The sequence below is a fragment of the Lates calcarifer genome, linkage group LG15 (genome assembly GCF_001640805.2).
Source record: "Lates calcarifer isolate ASB-BC8 linkage group LG15, TLL_Latcal_v3, whole genome shotgun sequence".
In the NCBI taxonomy this organism is placed as follows: Eukaryota; Metazoa; Chordata; class Actinopteri; family Centropomidae; genus Lates; species Lates calcarifer.
The window spans coordinates 27646798-27661540 of NC_066847.1; the positions used below are offsets into that span (position 1 = coordinate 27646798).

Here is a 14743-nt window from a genome sequence, read left to right on the forward strand (position 1 = left end):
TTGTCATGTGCTTTTTTGTGAGCTCAAGATTTAGGCTAATGCTGCTTTCGATTCCTGTTTTTCAGGACTTGTTTCAGGTTTACTATAAAAATACTGGTAACAGGAATTGAGTGTGCAAAAAAGAAACATTCTTGTCCTTACAGCTAACATAATTAATGCTTTTATTAAAGCCTCACTCCAGTTTGTACTACTGTGAAAGTAGTTGCATAATGCCTCTTGAGAAAAAGACTATTATTCAAGAGACATTCCAGTTTTTGAGGTCTGATCCTTTTCAGATATTAAAAGAATGTATATCTCAGCTTCAGCTGCATCCTTGTTTTATGCTTAAATCCCCTTCTGTCTATTCACTCCTCCCATGTCTGACCTTCAGTTTCTGTATTCAACACATATCACAGTCTTATCTGACATTACTTTAATAACCAGTTTTCTGGTATTTACTCTCCTGTGAAGATGGTTTTTAACCAATGTTAGCAGGATGATACATTATATGGAATTCATTTTTGCACATGTATTAATAATGTGGTGTTTTCAGCTTATCATAAACAGGATGTTTATTTAAAATAAGTCGCAAGTGGCTGAAATAATCAACAGAAAAGCCTGATCTATAACACAAAACAGTTTCAGGTTTAACGCCAGCTTTGCAGTGTCAGTGTTGTCCTCAAGTAGCTTCTTTTCCTCTGACAGGTCATGTAAGGACATGTTGGCACAGAGCCGGGTCGGGAAACGAATGAGTCTACGGCTCTGCTTAAATCTCCTATTTATTTCTGTGCAGCGCGTACATAAACTCACCTCATAAAGAATGCATTATTGTGGTGAATCGTCGTACATTTTTGTCAAAGTTTCCAAAAATTTTTAAAACAACCAGAGTCGCCGAGGAATGACGTCAGGACGTATCACATTGAATGATGACGCCGTTTGATCATTAAAAAATCTGCCGTTAAAAAATATCAGAGAATTAGGTCAGCAAACTAACACAGCACCAACCGTCACTTTATGAATGTAACTACCGTGCGTTTGACGGTCCAACGTTTACAAAGACGCGCCCTGGGTGTAAAATAACCTGTTCCGACGAGGAGAGAGATGTCCGGTGTTTCTAGCATCTGCAGACGGGAGCCTTAGCCGTTAGACCGGTCCGTCCGTCTGTCTGTCTGCCTCCCTCCGCTGGGTTTGGGAGACCCGCAAGCCCGAATAACGTTAACGCTACTGTAGTCCCGGCCAGGCTGGGGCTGAATGGTTAGCCCGGGGGAAGGAGAGACACCGACAGACACAACCAAACAGAACCCGAAGGCTGCTCTGCTGAGACCCAGGAAATTATTCCTCGCTTCGTCTCGACAGCCTGGTAGCAACACAGTGCACATTTCAGTAGTTCCAGTAAGTTTACCGCCAGACATGATCAATAATAATGACCGGCCCGGCTAACACTGGCTAGTTGGCCCTCCTCTTATTTATGCTAGATGCTGATGGGCTAGGTTAGACGTCCTTGTATGTTAATTTATCGCTTAAACATTATTTAAATAAGAACGAATTAGCTAGCTCACACCTCCAAATTTCTGTGCTGCTATCTATGACTGCACATGATCTCATAATGGCAGTGCAGCATTACACACTGCACACAGTTTATTATTATTACTATTGCTAACACTATATTATAGAGTTTTACACTGCTGTCTTTGAAGTGAACATTTGCACCTTTGTTGTAGCACCTGTGTCATAGTGAATGACCTGGTAATAAATTAGGCAGTAGTCATCAAGTTAAAGTGAGTGACAACCATTGACACAAAGACATAAATACAAACCGAAATCAAATATTTGTTGTCACCAGGCAAGGTGTGCCATTTTGTAAATCAAGGTTTAGTCACTGTCATGGTGTAACATTAATTATTTTGGTGATGTAATAGTGTGGTCTCTACTAACATTGCTGGAATAACCTCCTATTTCACGGTTACAATACTTCATTGCTAGGATAGTATCTGCCCGCAAGTTTGCTTTTGTGGTAATTTGTTTTCAACACATATTTATGCAGGAACATGCAACATGTATGCACATTATCAACTGAAATAATGAAGGTCTAACTAGAAATATAACTAGATTTTGACAGGGGACACCTCAACAAGACAAGGCATGATTATCAAGGTCCTTGTTTGTTTTGCATTTTTGCTTGACAGATGATCCAAAAGATCAATCCATTAACAATGTAGTTGAATAATCTTCTGTCAACTGATGAATTAATTGTATTACACAACCACTATTGTGAATGTTTTACATATCATTTTGCATTAATTTGTCACATCTTGCTGTCCATATTGACATCAGAAAAAAGATCTTAGTGTTATCTTGACCATAAACTCAACAGTAACATTTAACTGTGTACCCAGCACAGTGTAAACTTGTATTTATCACAGACTGTAGTGATGATTACAATTCTCATAACACTGTTTACAGGTCCATATGAATCATGCTGTTAGTCATCACACTGAATGAAGTGCACCATTATATTTTCTCCTCCTGTGTACCCCTTGAAATCAAGTCTCAGTGTTCACATTACAATGTGTGTGTTGGCAATATAAACATCACTCTTTACACACATTGTTATTTTGTCAGTTTAACTGTGAAATATCATGATTTTTTAGTAGACACAAGAAACAGTTTGTTAGTTTTTCTTGGTTCATTCTTCATATATTTAAAATGTACAATACGAATTCCATAAACAGTTGCATACATATGCCTATGTATTGTTGCTTTACTGTACCATGGTTGTATGAACTGCAACTTACAGAAACTTTAACTTTTGATCAATCGGTTATTTTTTAAAGTATTTGTTTCATCTTGTAAATGACAAAAATATTGCAACAATGCTGTTGCCTTGTGCATTTTTCGGCTATACTCCTACTTGCTGCAGCCTACTTAGTATGGTTGCTCCCTCCTTTGGCTCCAGCAAACCAGTCATTGCTGGTTGATGTAAAACACATTGCGACCTGTGCGCCAGTACAGTAATGTCGCCACAGACACCAGATTCAAAACACTACTGAGAGATTTACTGGGCACTCACAGACTTATTCAGCATTGTGTGAACTTGTTTGCCAAGGGCTTGAATGTAATGGGCATTCCCTCATAAGTAAAAGTGACTCCAGCTTTAAAGCACAAGAACTTAAGATTGATGCATTTATCTAAGTAAAGATATTCAGTTTCTATTGACAGGGAGCAGAAAAAACAAACTTCTTCTCAATTGTGATGCTGATTTTTATACAACTTATAACACTGAAAGAGCCATTTAAGGCAAATCAACAATAGGTATCTATGAAACAAGTGTTATATATACATTTTACTGTTTTTGTGACAAATTAGGTGTATGACATATGCATATCTGTTTCCTCCCCCAGAGAGAAATAATTCAATGACTCTAGCATGTGAACACAGCCATCTGAGGCATGTGACCATCAACACTTCTGCCACAGATCTTCTTTACCCTGAGTAGAAGTATAAAGTCTTTGGTTGGACAATGTCGAGCCGCCGGAAATCGACCACACCTTGCATGGTGCTGCCCTCTGATGTGGTGGAGCAGGAAGAGGTGGAGGAGAAAACAGAAAGGACAAAGGAGGAGGAGGTGGAGGAGGATGAGGGGAAGGTGAAGGAAGGAGCAGAGGAGGGGCCAACTGCAGAGGAGCTAGGTCAGGCTGTAGTGGTTGTCCCCACACCACCAGATACAGGTATAATATGATTCTATTTGACCTGTTCTCCCATGTGTAGATGACAGCGGCACTTTATAAGCCTGAATATAGACCAACTTGTACACAAAGGCATTGTAAATCTGAATGAAAAGAAATGACATGGAAAATATTTGTGACAACGAATGTTGTATTATTTTTTAATAGATGAGCCCAGTGTTTCTGCTTTAGAGGACAGTGAAGTACTGGATCCCTCACTGAAGCGCAGCACTGCAAATCCTCTTGAGGATCCGAGCAATGACCAGCAGACCCAGGAACAACAGTGTGATACACCTGAAGAGGGAGGAGCAGACCCTGCATCAGTTGGTGCCATCTCTCTCAGTAAGACACCTATCATGAGGATGAAGACCAAATCTGAGCCCAAGAGGATAGCTGTGTCCCTGAAATCAGCAGACGAGGCAGTGGACGGTTTTGGAGGAGGTGTTGAAGGAGAGGTGGGTGGAGAGCAAGAGCCCATTGAAGCTCCTCTGGGGCCGATGACGCCTGTGGAGATGCTGCTGCACGACTCCATGAAGCTCGGTGGAGGCGGCTTGCTCGTCAGCCCGCACTCAGAGCAGCAGAGGAAATCATCCATTTTAAACCCCACAGTTCTGCCTGCTGGTCTGGCACAGGTAGAGTGTTTTAATTATACAAGGGTTTAGTAAAATCATTTCAGTAGCACAGGCTGTAAGAATACCCTATATACCCCCAGCTGTTAAAAATGAATGCATGTTTTCAGACTCAACAGCAGTCTGCACTCCTAGAAGCTGTTAGTAGGCTTTGGATAATGGCTGGTCGTAATGCTAAATATCCTCAACAGAGACAGTACTGTAGATGTCAACTTCACTTACATAACAGCAGCTCTGCAGATGACCTATTGTCTTCTTCACTGACACTTTGACAGGACAGCAAACAGGGCATGAGCAATGTCACACCTTTGCTGCTATGTAGCATGAGGCATCTCAGTATTTCTCATCTTCCTGCTTCCCTTCCTTTATTCCAGGTGCTGTCGGCTTTCCAGGCCCAGCAGAATGCAGCAGCGGCTCAGCCACAGCTACTGATTCCCCTCAGCAGCATCCCCTCCTACAGTGCAGCTATGGACAGCAACCCTCTCTTGGGCAGCACCTACAAGAAGTTTCCTTACCCCTCCATGGCTGAGATCAGCAGCCTGGCAGCACAGACACAGTTCACAGAGGAGCAGATCAAGGTAGATGAAAGAGTCAGTCAGATATCTCCTCTGATTAAGGATGTTGTGTTTTCACCCATGTCTGTCTCTCAACTAGAAGCGTCTTACTAAATATAGCCTCTAAATATAACTTATTTTTTAAATGGTGATCAGATGTACTTCTCTACCCAGGTGTGGTTCTCAGCTCAGCGGCTGAAGCACGGTGTCAGTTGGACTCCCGAGGAGGTGGAGGAGGCCAGGAGGAAACAGTTTAACGGCACAGTGCACACAGTGCCTCAGACCATCACTGTCATACCGGCTCACCAGCTCTCAGCTGCTGCCAACGGCCTGCAGTCCATTCTTCAGACCTGCCAGATAGTGGGCCAGCCTGGCCTGGTGTTCACACAGGTAGGTAAGGAAAGAAAACATGACATATCTAACAAGACTTAGCTTTGACCCACTTTGCCTTGAACCCAGTCACTGTACAACTGGTAAGAGTTTGACATGCTTTTGGTTGGTTTGTATTCAGTCACTTTGATTTGACTTGAAATAGATTGTCTTTGATTGTATTTAACACCATTCTGATTGGACATGTACATGAATATGAATATACTTATGGCATGTATATAGGTCATAGGTCTTTTACAACTGTTTCAAAACTACATGTTTTTATATTGTTTTTTCTCAACATCTCTTAGCAATTGCTGTAGGTCTAGAATTCTGTGGTGTCAGTAAGGCTGAGTAATAGAAGTTGTATACTGTATGTAGTTATTCTAACAGCAAAATTCTCTGTTTCAGGCAATTTCCTGCATGCTCATATTTACTAAGAGAAAGAATCTTATTTTTCATGATGCTGACCACATAATTGTAATGACAGTAGTCTCATAGACCGTGCCATAAATTGTACACACACAAAAATTTGTCATGTCACCACTCATTACACTGAAGATGTATTGCATCTTGTGAACCAAGGTCTTGTAATATAAATGAATAAATGCAGAATGAATGGGTGAATTGTTACATTCTATTCGCTGTGTGGAGATTGACATCTTTTTCACTTAGCTGACTCTTCTGATTTGTGGTAGTTTTGGTCTCTGGCCACAGTATCCAGACTCATATTTTACAAATGAGAGCAAAGAGGAAATGTAATCTTGCCAAAAAAGCATATGTCTAGTGACCTGAACCTGTTTTAGGGCCCTTTCCATACAGTCACATACATCTCAGTATACAGTATATCTCATTCTCATACTCTGTGTGTCATTTTCTGACTTTGTGTAGGTCGGCCCAGGGGGGAACCTTCCAGTGACCAGTCCCATCACCCTGACAGTGGCAGGGCTGCCCAGCCAGTCCCAGAGCTCCAGCAGAGTTTCCTGCCAACCCACCCCAACAAACAGTGAGCTGAAACGGGCTACCACTGTCCAACCTCCCTCTCTTTCTCCACAGGTGGAGACAACATTTAAAGCTGGCTTTCAGACAAATACTTGTTTGGACTTGTGCTCTCATTGCTGTCAACGAGCATGTCACACCGATTTAATATGTAACTTTCTCCTCTCTCTCAGGAGAACTCGGCCCTCAGTGCTGACACATTCAGTATGCGACCTAAGAAGTCCAAAGAGCAGCTGGCAGAGCTGAAAGCCAGCTACCTGAAAAACCACTTTGTCACTGATGCTGAAATTGCACGGCTGATGAAGCTCACCAACCTGACAAAGGGAGAGATCAAGAAATGGTTCAGTGACACCCGATACAACCAGCGCAACTCCAAGAACAGCCATGTCATCGTTTTCCACGATGGAGGGAGTAGAGGAGGTGGCAGCTGCAGCAGCAGTGCTAGCACCACCATTGTCATTGACTCAAGTGATGAGACCCCCACATCTCCCCATCCTCCCTGCACACCGCCCGTGAAAGAGAAGGAGACACGGCCTAAAACATGGAACCCATTCCCAGACTTTACCCTGCAGAAGTTTAAGGAGAAGACACCTGAACAGCTGGTGGTGCTGGAGGAGAGTTTTGAGAAGAGCAGCACCCCATCAGATGAAGAACTGAGCCGACTGAGGACAGAGACTAAACTGACGAGGAGGGAGATTGACGCCTGGTTCACTGAGAGACGAAAAATGCCGGCTGTCAGCACCTCCTCCCCGGATTCAGAGGGAGGGAAGATGGAGACTGATGGAGCAAAAGCTGGAGAAGGAACAGGAGGAGCAACCTCTTCTTCTCCTTCTGCCTCTTCATCTCGTAAAGGTAGTCAAACTCCTCCGGGAGGTCGCAGTAAGCAGCTGCCCACCACCAGCAGCAGCAACAAGGACATTAAAGATAAAACTAAAAAGTCGCCAGAGCAGCTCCACATCCTGAAATGTGCCTTTGTGCGGACCCAGTGGCCCACACCAGAGGAGTACGACCAGCTGGCAGAAGAGAGCAGCCTTCCTCGGTCCTACATTGTCAGCTGGTTCGGGGACTCTCGTTACTCCTGGAAGAATGGAAACCTGAAATGGTTCTTTCAGTACCAAAGTGGCAATGTTGAGGGGGTGAGTGTCAGCGGAGGCAACAAGATGGGAAGCAGCAGTGGCAGCAGCGGTGGTCGAAAAAGACGTGGCCGAAATCGTGGTTGGGGACGGTCCAAAACCAGGAAGCAGCCGAGAAGGTCTGCCTCCTCCAGCGCAGATATAGACAGAGCTCCACCATCAAAGAAATTCAAAAGTGGGAGGGAGATCCTGAAGGAGTACTATCTGAAGTACCGCTTCCTCAATGAGCAAGACCTGGATGAGCTCGTCACCAAGACCAATATGAGCTATGAACAGGTAGTGAAAATATGTTTTATTTGGATGTAAGAAAACTTAGGCATGTTTCATGTTACTCTCTTATAATCAACATTTGACCTGTCAACCAGGACTCCTTAATGCTTTGTAACGATTGTAAAATCCATCCTCTGGACATTCATAAGCATAAGAGGTGTCTTTTGTCATGGCTTCTCTGTTAAGTGATGATGTTTAAATGACAAAAGAAGAAAATAATGCCATATGCGGCAGCTAAGTCATTGTGTCAAGTGTTTACTCTCTTAAACTGACTTCAGCCCAGTAGCATGAATCATAAAGGGTAACAAGCTGAAAACTAGATTATCTTTATTATGTAGCACAGATTACTGGCAGTTGAATCTGCTATGTCAGATCTGTGTTCATCATATTTTCAGCATCAAGGTAGGTCAACAGGAGAAGCTCTTAACAGCATGAGCATGCAGTTACACTTAGTGCTGCTTTGGGAAATAGGTTTAAACATTTAAAAGCATTTATAGCAACATTTTTAACTTCTAAAATTGATTGTTCTCAGGAAACAGGGTCCATATCCAGGATTTTAGAAATTTACTCAGGTCATTAATGTACATACCCCTATCAGAACTCCAACCACCCACCCATCATGAAATGTTTATATTTAAAATGTTTAAATTGATTTATTCAATCAAATTCTAACCTATTAAGTCTAAAAATATATATCTGAATTGCTCCTCTGTAATAGTAGAATGTAAACTTGCCTTCATGTCTCAAAAACTGCCAAAATCCCAAAAATGTCACAGATAGCATGACCTTGTTGTCCTCAATAACAGCGACAGCCCTGCCGTCATCATACACTTAACATTATCTCCCTATCCTTGAAAAGGTGAGGGAGTGGTTTGCCGAAGTCCAGCGACGCTCGGACATGGGGTCAGATCCTTTCCAGGAGCTGGCTGCAGGTAGGGGGGACAGAGACCAAGGAGAAGAGGACAAAGACGTGACACAAGGAGAGGCGTCAACGGCCACCGAGGATCAGACTGGCGCTGGGATGGGAGATGAAGATGATGATGAAGAAGATGAGGAGGATGATGCTGATGATACGGACGACAGCGAGGTTTGGGAACCATCACGTAGTGTCAGGAAATCCCTGTCAGTTTCTGAAGACTAATGATTGTGGAAAGCATGGTGAATCATTACAGAATGTTACAAGAGAAATTCTGGGATGATCAATGCTGGAGGACAGTTAGCTGAACCAAGTCTTTATGCTGGTGTACACATTTGCAACATTAACTGTTTTTTCAAACTATTTCTGAATCATGTCTACATGAGACTAACGGACTAGGCTCACTCTCTCAGTACTCATCTTATTAACTGTAATGTGTCACAGATAAGACAATAATCATGGTAAAGAAGAAGTTTTTAGCAAACCCTTCAAATCCTGAGTGGCACAGTAAAGTCTGATAAACCTTTGAAAACAGCAGTTACACAATATTTTGTCAAAAAGGATCCCATGAAGTACAATCTTCAAGCTGAGCTGAAGATAAAAACCATCAACATGAGATAGCTGCCCAAAAACATGTTATATCCAAGCATGTCCATACACCCTCCTTTAAAACCAACTGATGAATACTGACTGATGTAAATGAGGGATTTTCAGAGAACTGACAGCTTTAATGTCCACCATGCTCCTTGTTAAATTTGCACTCCTTGCTTGCTTAACTGAAGCCATTAAGGGAGATTTATTTACACAATTATGCTGCATTTCCTTGAGAAGGAGTTTGTTATGCTGTTGTGAGCACAGGCCTAAATTCAAACCTAAATTTCCAATGTTGAATGTTTCACCCATGGTCCCAAACTAACTGCACACACAGAAAAAAAGACTCAAAAGTATCTGCTGTGTCTACAAAGGTGCTTAAAAACTTGTCACAGCTAGATGTCACTGCGGAGCAATGTCCCTACTGAAACTAGCATACATCTACACATTTATTGGTGGAATTGGGTGACGTTACGTGTTACAATATTTTTTTTTCCAGCACCTGTGAAGATCAGAGCATAGACCAGGTTGTTTGAGCTGACATTACTGGATTAATAATGACATTGAAAATCAACTATTTAATCTCTCTGGGATAAAGGCCAAGATGAGAGGGGAAAAGTACCTTAATGCTGAATGAATGCCAATGCCATGATACTTTTAAATAACACAGGATGTCTACTCAAGTCTTCCCTTTATAGTGGCTCATTGACATTATTATTATTAGTATTATAGATTTTTAACTGAGCACCTGTAGATCTGATGGAAAAATGCCACAGTATGTGTTGTGATATGCACTGCTATTAATGTTTTTAAACAAAATTTTTCACCTTTTGATAGAACTCATCCTGTGCTATTATAAACTTTTTAAAGGGGGTATGTAGATTCAAACAGAATGAGGCTTTAGTGCCAAAGTTGAATGTGTCTCCTTAGCAGTGAGCTACAGTTTAAAGCAGAGGCACAGTTTGTGAACTAAAAAATGGCCACTGTGCGTTTCACTCAGAGTTTGTTCATGGTGGGCTTGTGGTGGATTGAATTGATGGACTGAATTTTTAAGATGGGGATGCAGTTTTTCCCAAACTGTGTAAATGTAAGCACGAGCTGCAGCTCCGGTGTGAATTTACAGTAAATCAATCCACAAGTTATCACCTTGACAAGACTGCTATCACCACCAAATCACCGACACATTGCCTTTAGGTTTGGGCTCATGTCAAAAACGAGGCCTGCTAATCATTTTGGGTCCTGACCTGTACTTAAAGAAACACTGTTTAACAGTATTTCAGATAATAATTTGACTCCAGTCTGCACTGAAGAGAAAAACGTGAAGCACCTAAACTAAACTTTTTAAAAAATGCACTTTGTCCACTTGTGTTCATAGTGGACTAAATCTGATTAGGCACCTTAATCTCTTATTAGACCATGAAATGGCTCTGAGAGACCAAATCTGTTTTGTATGACTAAGAACTGAATCAGTATTTTGCCTTTTTTATCCTTAGTGTGTTTTCAAGGGGAGGATATTACCAATTTATCCACTTTTATAACAATATGTGTTGTTTCATATTTGGATGTTTATATGGGTTAAAAAACTAAAACAATCACCTACTGCTTTATTTCGCTAAATTGCACAATTTGAGCCTAGTTTGTAATCATTTCTCCTTTTGAAAATGTGCATGTGTTATATTTGTCGTTACGTTTTTTACTGTTGCTTTAAATCGTGGGAATTGTCTCCCATCTCTCCCTCTCTGCTCCCACATGTCCCCATTTGACTCTCCTCTCCTCTCATCCAGCCCACTTTTGTAAAACGAATGCCTAGATTTCATGATGTGCACTTCCCAAGACATGCTTCTGTAAATGTTAGCAGTGTCCTGTTGGTTCTCTGTCTTGTTAAATTGTCTACACCATAGACAGACAGACTGACAGGGCTATAAGAACATTTTTAAAAGACTGAAACCATTCAGAAAATCAAAAAAGAAATTCTTGGAAAATTCACTCTCACTCTCTCTCGTGGAGGGAACTGTTGTGATGCCTGAAGAAACAGCACAGCTTTCCCTCTGTGGTGGGAAGTCTACCAAATAACACTCCTCTTTCTGTTTTCTTCATGCTTTACTGCATTAAGATGACAGGACAATAGACTGAAAACTGTCTCGACTACAGTTATTCACTGACAGGGGAGAGACTGATGAAGCTTTGCAGATAAACCTATGTGCCTACATGGCTCGTATACTTGTTTGAACAGAATTTCATCAACTCTCAACAAAAGATGTTGAGAAAATTTGTGAATGCTTTGGAAAATCTGAAATTGTTGGGTGATTCTTAAGGAAGGCTTGTTCAAACTAAGGCGTGATGCATGACCGAGCTCTGCTTTCTGCTGACGCTAAAAGATGCCTAGATACTCTGAAGTTGACATCAGAAACTTCTGTTGTAAGTCCTTAAACAAATACCTTGGTGTTCAGAATTTTATTGTATTTTGTTACCAAGCACTTGTCACACTAAATGTTGGCACCTTTAGCTCCACAAAATGCATTTTAGTAAGTATCTTTGAAACAAATGTTGGCTGTTAGCTGTAAGCTAAGATATCTAGTTTATAGCAACTGAGGGGAGGCTGAAACACTTAAGTCATAATGTGACAAGTGCCTGGCTATTAAAAATAGCAAATTCAAAATGTTAAGGTATACCTTTGTCTAATACTGCATGCAATAACCAAGACGAACAACTGCTCATTTTGTACATACAGTATTTTGGGTTGGTATACTTGACACAGCAGAAGCCTAATCTGGGGTTACATTTTTGTGTAGCTTTAATAATATCAGTTACTGTTTAATGACCAAGTTGACTGCAGCCATGGACCTTTTTTCTTTTAAAAAATGGTTTCTGAATATTTTCAATGATTGACTCTAGAACCAGTCTTGTCACTGTTAGCCTGGCCAAGAATTTGTTAGCTCCATTTTGAACAGAGTACTTTGCATGGAGTTTTGTTATCACCACACTTGCGGGCATTCTTTGGCAGCCATTTTGTGCCCATTTGTAACCATCTGAATCCTTGTACTTCACTTGCCGATTTCAATACATGGTATAAAATGACTGTCCACAAATGGCTTGGTTTTATCCACAGGTTAGGCTTAATGTTGTATCCAGGTATCCAACCCACAGTCTTTTACAGTGTGCTCTTTCTTTACTATAGTCAGCCTGTTTTGAATGGTTTTATATGTTTCTATCTATGAAAACTGTCATTACAAGTCTGTCCAGACATCAGTGGATTGCTTGTTAACAATACCGACTCATACAATACGTACAAGAGTAGTGTTTTTGAAATAGAATCTGTTTTAGAGTTCAGTGTTGCCTGAGTGGCTTTTTGGTACTTTGGTTGCAAAAAATATAAAATTAGAACTCAATAGAAAAAGACATGCATTTAGTTCAAGGAATTGTAAAGACTATAATTCTGGTTGCACCTGGGGAATTATTTTGCTTGCTAATAATATGTTAAAACGTGAGGCTTTACACACCAGCTGTGTTATGATGGTATATTAAAAATAACAGAATAATGAATAGAAATGTTAGTGTCACTTGAAGTTGTTTAGAGAGGCACATGCCTGACTCAACACATGATGTTCAGTTTACATGTCATGAGGAGTAAAACTCAGCCTTTGTATGATGTTACCTGTGGCTGTGGAGGGAGCATAGTTAAACAAAATTCAGGGCTATCTCAGATTTATCTTGAGACTTCAAATTTATAAATTGGTGAGGGGTTTCAAAAAGGCAGGAATTTAGAACGTAGGTTGAGTCTATTGAAAGACAGATCTGTTCTCCTCATTTAGTGACAGATTTTGATCACGACAGTTCTCCGTATCAGGTGAATGATAAGAGTGTTGGTAGACGAAGAGCCAGCCAGGCTCCACTATAGTGTCCGCTACAAATCACGTTTTGAAATATTTTCCCCAGGTCTGTTGAGGTGCTGTGTCTCTTCTCTGAGTTTTGATTTTATATCCATCACTCATAATGTATCCCAGTTAACCTTGTGCAGTAGAGCTACAAGCTAACATTGTGATCGGAGTAGTTTACCTGTTGTCCTATTTAAGCTCATATGTCATATCTGTATCCTTCGCTGTACTTCTGCTATGGTCCTCACTCGTTTTCTGTATTTAGACAAGTGGTTGGTTGAATGTTTCTTACAGCAATCAGAGATTCAAATGTTTTCACTATATAGCAGCCAGCTTTTTGGTAAAAAACAAAACAAAACAACATTTTGTCAGAATTGTAATATACTGTACGTATAAATGGAGATTTTTTAAAATTCATTTACAGTGAAAATTTCACCCTCTGGTTCTTTTGATCGAAGTTTTATCTGCCGACACCTGCTGTTTTTATCTCAAGTTATTGCTTCTAATGAGCGTGCTTTGCGTTTAACTGCTAACTTAACAGTTTTCTCTTTGTTCCTGCTTCAGTACAACTCATATTTCCAGGCCTGTTTACTGAGTGATGATAGTGATCTCTCATTTCCTGTATGTAAAGTTAGGGTTGGTTCCGTAGACACAGACACTATAGGAAGAATACAATGATCTAACTGTATACTCAACCTTAATAAATGGGTGTGTGTAGATTTCAAGAAATCTCATATTTACTGTGCCATTTTAAAATGATGTCACCCCTGACTTTAACTGACATTTAGAACCATTAAAAAATAAAAAATAAGCTGTGATTTCATTCCTGAAAAAATCCACCATGAACTGGTACACCTCACCCAGTACACCTGATTGATGACTATATTGGATTCTGGGAATCAAACTGACTTGTACTGAGGTTGTACTTTTTACAGGTGATGTAGGCAAAGATGATTTTTCTGTCCACATCTTTCGTGACCAAACTCCTCAACTAAAACAGTTCAACTTGTTATTCTGTGTCTACGGAAGTGACATCTCCATCTACACTAAGTTATTTCTATGCTCTGCCTGTACATCTGAAATGTGTTAAAAACTGAGAGCATCTGTCATGAACTTTGATTAAACACGGTATGTATGTGTGATCTCCTCTGCAGGCTTGCTTTAGAGAGCTAAAAAACAGTCTTTGTGGCCCCTGCAGTCATCAACTTGAAGCTACCAGCTGTGAGGCAAACAATTTGTGCAATGTTAATTTAAAATCCCAGCTGTTATTGAGGCTCTGGCTTGATTTTTAGCTTGATTTAGAAAAGATTTATATTTTATACTTGTTTGAGGACAAAACCCAATAAATTTTGATCAAAAGATATGTACCTGTGAGCAGTATTTTGCGTGTTTTGCTTGGAATTAATGTGATATTGAAAAATGTCCTATTAAAAACCTCCACGTCTGTCACCATTTGTTACCTCTGAGGTTTTAGTGAGAGTCTTTGCAACACCATTCTTGACACAGATCCCTTTCACTGCTAACAGTGTTAGTAGTGTTTTGACTAAACCATCAGTGATGCAGTACAGTTTTTTTTTTTTTCCATCCATCAAAACCCACTTGTTTGAATGCAATGCAAACTTAGGATCAAAGTTCTTTTGCAGCAACTCAGAACACAATACTTTTCAGGAGTGGGGGGAACAGGGTTATAATAAGAAAATAAT

At 40.6% G+C, this 14743-nt stretch overlaps 1 protein-coding gene across 1 annotated transcript; it reads left to right on the forward strand.

Annotated features, from left to right (window-relative positions):
- The first annotated feature begins 77 nt into the window (after positions 1 to 77).
- LOC108888101 (zinc fingers and homeoboxes protein 1) lies at positions 78 to 14403 on the forward strand. The gene is made up of 8 exons (XM_018683921.2): positions 78 to 1371; positions 3381 to 3707; positions 3873 to 4336; positions 4708 to 4911; positions 5062 to 5277; positions 6148 to 6312; positions 6429 to 7664; positions 8518 to 14403. Exons 2-8 carry the CDS (start codon positions 3500 to 3502, stop codon positions 8797 to 8799), a joined length of 2775 nt encoding a protein of 924 aa, XP_018539437.1. The 5' UTR covers positions 78 to 1371; positions 3381 to 3499; the 3' UTR covers positions 8800 to 14403.
- The last annotated feature ends 340 nt before the right edge of the window (positions 14404 to 14743 follow it).

Coding starts and splice junctions, on each gene's coding strand:
- LOC108888101 (XM_018683921.2), top strand. CDS start 3,500: ATGTCGAGCCGCCGGAAATCGACCACACCTTGCATGGTGCTGCCCTCT. Junction 4,912..5,061: donor TCACAGAGGAGCAGATCAAG/GTAGATGAAAGA, acceptor TTCTCTACCCAG/GTGTGGTTCTCAGCTCAGCG. Junction 7,665..8,517: donor CCAATATGAGCTATGAACAG/GTAGTGAAAATA, acceptor ATCCTTGAAAAG/GTGAGGGAGTGGTTTGCCGA.